Source organism: Nomascus leucogenys, chromosome 22a, assembly GCF_006542625.1.
Source record: "Nomascus leucogenys isolate Asia chromosome 22a, Asia_NLE_v1, whole genome shotgun sequence".
In the NCBI taxonomy this organism is placed as follows: Eukaryota; Metazoa; Chordata; class Mammalia; order Primates; family Hylobatidae; genus Nomascus; species Nomascus leucogenys.
In genome coordinates this window covers 96363328-96369327 of record NC_044402.1, presented here as the reverse complement: position 1 = coordinate 96369327, position 6000 = coordinate 96363328, and the positions used below count along the sequence as shown (strand labels likewise).

The window sequence follows — 6000 nt, the reverse complement described above, 5'->3', positions numbered from 1 at the left end:
GGGTTGGAAGCACATGAATAATGAAAGGTGTTTACTGGATCTTGCCTCGCGTTACTCCACTCGCCCACATTAGCAACGAAATTTGTAATCATTTCGTTCCAGTGTTTCTCCGAGACCTCTGAGGGGTTAAGGCAGCAGTCCCGGGCACCCAGCTCATTTAGAAGGAGGGTGCGGAAATGTGAGGATCTACTTCAGTAATCAGAGGATTTTGGAGGAGACCCACCCAGTGTCTTTGGTTATTCAACGCACACCTTAGACCTCACAACACTAGCAGAAGCGCCCCAGAAAGCTCCTCTTGCGGTAGCCCGCGCCAGCTTCCGGGTCCAGCCCCAGAAGGAACAGATGACCGGAAATGGAACCTGCGCTTGCCCGTTGCTTAGCAACAAACGCTGCCGGGACGCTAGACGGCTCTGGCGCGGAGGGAGCTGAGACCGCCGCAAGTCCTGGGGCGCTGCATCTATCGGCCTAGGGGTTCCGCAGGCAGGAGCGAGCCAGAAGCGCCGGTGAGGCCAGCGGGTCTTCGCAGCCATGAGCAGTGAGCAGGTGAGAGGGCTGCTCTTTGCCAGGCTTGCCGCCGCCACGACGCTTCCCAGGCGTTTCAGAAGTGGTGAAAGCCCCTCCTGCCCACCGAACTCCCCAGCTGTGACTCCGCGGTGTACAGCTTCCTTCACCCCACTTGGCCTGGGTTACTGAGCGCTTTCCGCGAATGCCCTTATACGTTCCCTTCCCAGCTGTTCACCCTTGGTCGTCATAACAACCAAACCTAGCAGCCTAGCGGCGCGCCAGCAGGGGGAGCCCCAGCCCACAGCACCCCCAGAGTGCTAATGGAGATGTGCTTGGGTGAGAGGCGGCTCTGCGAGGAGTTGCAGCGGGTTTGGGTTCTAGGGTGGGAATCGAAGCCAACTCCTAGCCGTGTGACTTTGGACAAATCTCTTAGTCTTTGTAAGCCTTAGTTCTCCCACCTCTTATGCAGAGCGGGGGAAACATCGAAACAACTTTTCTTCTTTCTGAGGTTGTTGTCAATTTCAAATAAGATACCATCCCATACCATAACTATACAATATTATACTATACATGAAAGGCCTTGGTAAGTGACAGATGGCACTTCTTAAGATGATATTCCATGGTATGTGATAAAAGATGCACTTTGCAATAGCTGCTTTTCTCTTTTTTCTTTCTTTTTTCTTCCTTTCTTTCTCTCCTTTTTTTTCTAAGAATTCTTTCTTTATTGAACTTAAGAGCAACTAACAGAAAGAAAGGCAGAACAATGGTCAGTCGTCTTAATATCAGCACAGAATGGGAAGATATTAAACGTGGGCATTATTCTGCCTAGCTGGAAAATAACTCTAGCTTTCTACGTAGTGATGAGTAAGGAAAAGGACCCTATAAACCTCTTGGAAGAAAAACAGTTGTTTTTAAGCGTGCAAATTTCATTTAGCTTTTACACAATATTAAACGGTAATTATTTCTTTTTTATTGCTTTATAATGCTTTTTTCGGTAGTGTTAGAATTTATTGTGGAAACAATATTAAAACGGATTTAGTCTCCTATCCCTTGAGTTGTACATTACTAACAACTTTGTGAAGATCCTGATTGGTTAATTCATCAAATAAGTAATTAATACCTGAAATGCTCAAGAAAATTTGGTTTGAACCTTTTTAAAAAAATAAGTATAATTTAAGAACTAAGAAATGGACACTGATTCATATGCTAAAGTATAATTAGTATTGGTATTAATAATAAAAGAGTAAATGAGCAAGCAAAAAACAAAAAGAATTCAGATACAAGTAACAAAAAACACTGAGCAATTATTTAATAGATCCTACTAGTTTTTTCTACATGATATTAATGTAATCAGATTTAAAAAAATAACATTTGTTATCGTCACCATTATTATATATTGAGCAGGTTCTTTGCTTGTTGCCCAAATTAGTCTTCGGCCAGATCTTGAACCATATCCTATGTTGTTAGAGTTTAAAATACACTTTTATCACATTTCCAATGGTATTTCTCAATAGCTGTTTTTCACAATTCCCCTAACTTACCCATCTACAACTAAAAAGTATCCACTAAAAACCCACCAGCCATTAAGTTCTAAATTTTACTTTATCTTTATAAAAGTGATGTTGGGAAATGACCCCCTAGTCTCTCACTCCCCCTCCCAGAAAGGTTGTGATTTATTGAAGAGGCAGTGGGATCTTAAAAGAATGGACATGATTTCCATTTTCCACTTACTATATTTGAACAGCAGAGGGCCCTCTATCACTGTTTTGGTTGATTTGTAATTTAAAAACTAATCTTGAGAATTTCATTTATGCTAATTTAGAGTGTAGCTTTCCTTTGGAAGGATGAAAGTTTTTATATTTTAACCTAAAACAAACAGAATGGATTAAACTTTTGGAAATGCCATTTTTTATGTGACATTTACTTGTATATTCATTCAGTTTGAGAAAGTGAGCAGGTGGTAAAATCGTATTTGCTGAAGGAGATTTTAACATATTCATCTCATTAGTGGAAGATTGAGAGTGACATGGAATTTTTCAGGAATAGCAGTCTGGGCTTTTCTGTTAAATTAGGCATTTAGAAGAAATATAAATCTTTTGCAATTGCTCATTTCATTTTTAAAATTAGTTAAAACTTTAAAAGGCATTTTTAGTATCAGTTGAAAAACTTTCAGAGGTTTAAAGGCACAAATATCTAAAGACCAGAGAGCTCCCCACAGATATACTACAGATTGTGGGCAGAGAAGAGGAAAAAGCTGTCAGTCTTTTTCTACCCCAGCACTTTTTCTAGTTATGGAATCAAGTAATTTGTGTTTATATGATGTGATGCTCATTCCATTTTCCTTCATTATGTTTTTAAAATGTCATTGCTTAAAAAGGGGAAAGAATGAAAAAAGTTGGATATGAGACCAACAGCATGATGATAACTTTAACAAACAGAACTCAAACATGTGACAACTGACAACTATATTTAAATCAGTACTACTAAATTTTGAGAGGTTATTGTTGATTTAACCAGACACATTTATAGATTCTAGTCATTTGATCAGGAGGGTTAATACTTGGGCTATACCAGGTTTATGACATCTCTTCCAGCAGTCAAGTAGGTGGAAATCAGCGAAGTAAAAACAAAATGCAAAGCCAGACTATTTAAGGAAGACCCAGACTCCTTAGCAATTTTAATTTTAGAATGTAAAATTATATTAGGATCCCAACAGAAAACAGATGGCATACTCAAAAGGACTTAACTGAAGAACATTTATAAAAACCATTTGTAGAGGTGTTGGTAAGGTTAAAAACTAATCTTGAGAATTTCATTTATGCTAATTTAGAGTGTGGTTTTCCTTTGGAAGGATGAAAGGTGTAAGGTTAAGGGAACCACGAGGGATGAAGAGACACTCAAGGATTAACAGCAATAGGACAGTAGGATGCCATTACCATGGCTAGGACTGATGGGTCATTGAAACTGAACATTATTCTCAGACCCTGATGAGTGCTAGACACTTGGAATGGTAGCTTCCTGACAGGAGCTGAGGTCTGGAAGAATTCAGCCACTATCAGAACAACAGGGAACAGGGAAGACTAGGAAACAAATATTCTAAACTTTCTGCCCTCCTGCTCTTCAGTCTCCTCCTGGTGCCTTTTTAGGTTGATTCCTATCAGAAGTCAGAGAACTGAAGGCACAGATGATGTCCATCTGTCGAATTCAGCCTCCTAGGCACAGAGCAGGAAGAAGAGGGTAAAGACTTGATCTGAGGCAGAGCACAACCATCACAGACATTATTGTAAATGGATGCAATCTTCATAGACAGTTCCCTGTCCATAAATCATTTAGATTAACAGTTGTTGAGGTCCTATGATGAATTTTTCTTTTAAAATATTTATACCTAAGAATAAGTCTAAAAAAGACATATGACACCCTATGAAGACTACTACAAAATGTTTCTGAAGGATATGCTCCCAGAATCTGAATAAGTAAAGAAATATATTACGTTCAAAAGAGAGAAGAGTCAGTATTCAATGTGTTTCTATCATTGTCCTAAAAAATTTCATGCAATGTAGATCCTAAATTTCACATGGCAGAAAAAAGGTCAAGATTGTTTATGATAATTTTTAGGAATGGTAAAGTGGAGGGAATTGCCCTACAGATATCAAGACCTATCAGGAATCATAGTAAATTAGGCAATATAATAAAAATTTTTTTACAGATAATAAATCAATGGAATTAAAGGGACAAAACAGAGATGCACATATATATTTATGTTACATATACACACACATATGTGTGTATATATGAGATACATGCCTAAGAACTGTGTGTTTTTATACTAAAATACATGCCCAAGGAGTTCGCTGAGACATCTTTTGTAATAGAGAAACATTGGAAATAAGTTAAATGTTCATTCACTAGAGAATGGAATGGATACATTGTACTATGCTCACAGAGTACTATACAGCTGTGAAAATCATTGAGAAACGTATTAATGGGGATAAATTTCAAAAATGTAATATTAAAAAATAGCACGTTGCAGAAGGATACAAATTGTGTGATGGCATTTATATAAAATTTAAAATCATGTAGTAACAATATCTTAGGTTGTTTGACAATCATATGTAGTAATAAGTGTAGTAAAAATTTGCGTAGGAATGATAAACACAAAATTCCAGGATGGCAAAGAGTTGGGTTGAAGATACACAAGTGTTCATGATATTATTTTCTGTATGTTTGAAATATTTCCTAATTTTAAAAAGACATGAGTAAATATAGTCTGCACAGACAGTCTTGGTACAGGAAACAGATAAATTAATTGGGTGATAATTGGAGCGGAAAGCACAATTAAAGAAGGTTTTTCTTTTCTTTTTATTTTTTATTATTTATGTATTTATTTTGAGACGGAGTCTTGCTCTGTCACCTAGGCTGGAGTGCAGTGGCACGATCTTGGCTCACTGCATCCTCCACCTCCCGGGTTCACGCCATTCTCCTGCCTCAGCCTCCTGAGTAGCTGGGATTACAGGCACCCGCCACTACGCCCAGCTAATTTTTGTATTTTTAGTAGAAGTTTCACCATATTGGCCAGGCTGGTCTCAAACTCCTGATGTTATGATCCGCCTGCCTCAGCCTCCCAAAGTGCTGCGATTACAGGCATGAGCCACCGCTCCTGGCCTCTTTTCTTTTTAAAAATAAACATTCTTGGAGCTTCCAGATAGCTGAAGAGAAAACCCTGAGCCAGGAGGCATGGCAGCCAAACCCAAGCTCTACTACTTTCGTGTCAGGGGCAGGATGGAGTCAGTCCTTTGGCTGCTGGCTGCAGCTGGAATAGAGTTTGAAGAATAATTTATTGAAACAAGGTAATATGAAAAGAAGGATAGACGCCTGCATTTTGGCCAAGTGCCTTTGGTTGAAATTGATGGAATGATGCTGACACTGACTACAGTCATCCTCAGCTACCTTGCTGTTAAGTACAATGTCTGTGGGAAGGACCTGAAGGAGAGAGTCAGGATCAACACGTGTGCTGAGGGCACCCTGGACCTGATGATGATGGCGCTGGCCCACTGAGGAAAAAGTGGAGAACCTTGCTGAGTCGTGAAGAAAGCTAAAACCCAGTACTTGGCCATCTTTGCAAAGATTTTGAAAGACCATGGAGAAGATCTTCTTGTTGGCAACAAATTCAGGGGGGCAGCATACAACTGTTAGAAGCTGTTCTAATGGTAGAAGAACTCAGTGCTTCTGTTCTTTCTGACTTCCCTCTGTTGAAGGCATTTTAAACAGGAATCAGCAACATCCCCAGAATTAAGAAATTCCTGCAACCTGGGAGTCAGAGGAAGCCACTCCCTGATACCCAATATGTTGAACTAGTTAGAAACATTCTGCAGTTCTAGTGGCAGCAGGTCACATGATGGCAAGAATTAACGATCCAACCACAGTATCAGCACATGCCTTCTGTAGTGGATAATAGAAGCAAACTGTAGATCCTAGGGGAAAGTGTCTGAAAAGAAC

General features: G+C 39.5%; 1 protein-coding gene across 1 annotated transcript in view; it reads left to right on the top strand.

The window, feature by feature from the left end:
- Nucleotides 1-402: 402 nt before the first annotated feature.
- The window catches only part of DNAH7 (dynein axonemal heavy chain 7), a 332081-nt gene continuing 326483 nt past the window's right edge, over nucleotides 403-6000 (top strand). Inside the window, exon 1 of the mRNA XM_030802541.1 lies at nucleotides 403-543. Coding sequence (XP_030658401.1) covers nucleotides 529-543 — 15 coding nt within the window. The 5' untranslated portion in view covers nucleotides 403-528. The remainder of the gene's footprint in view (nucleotides 544-6000) is intronic.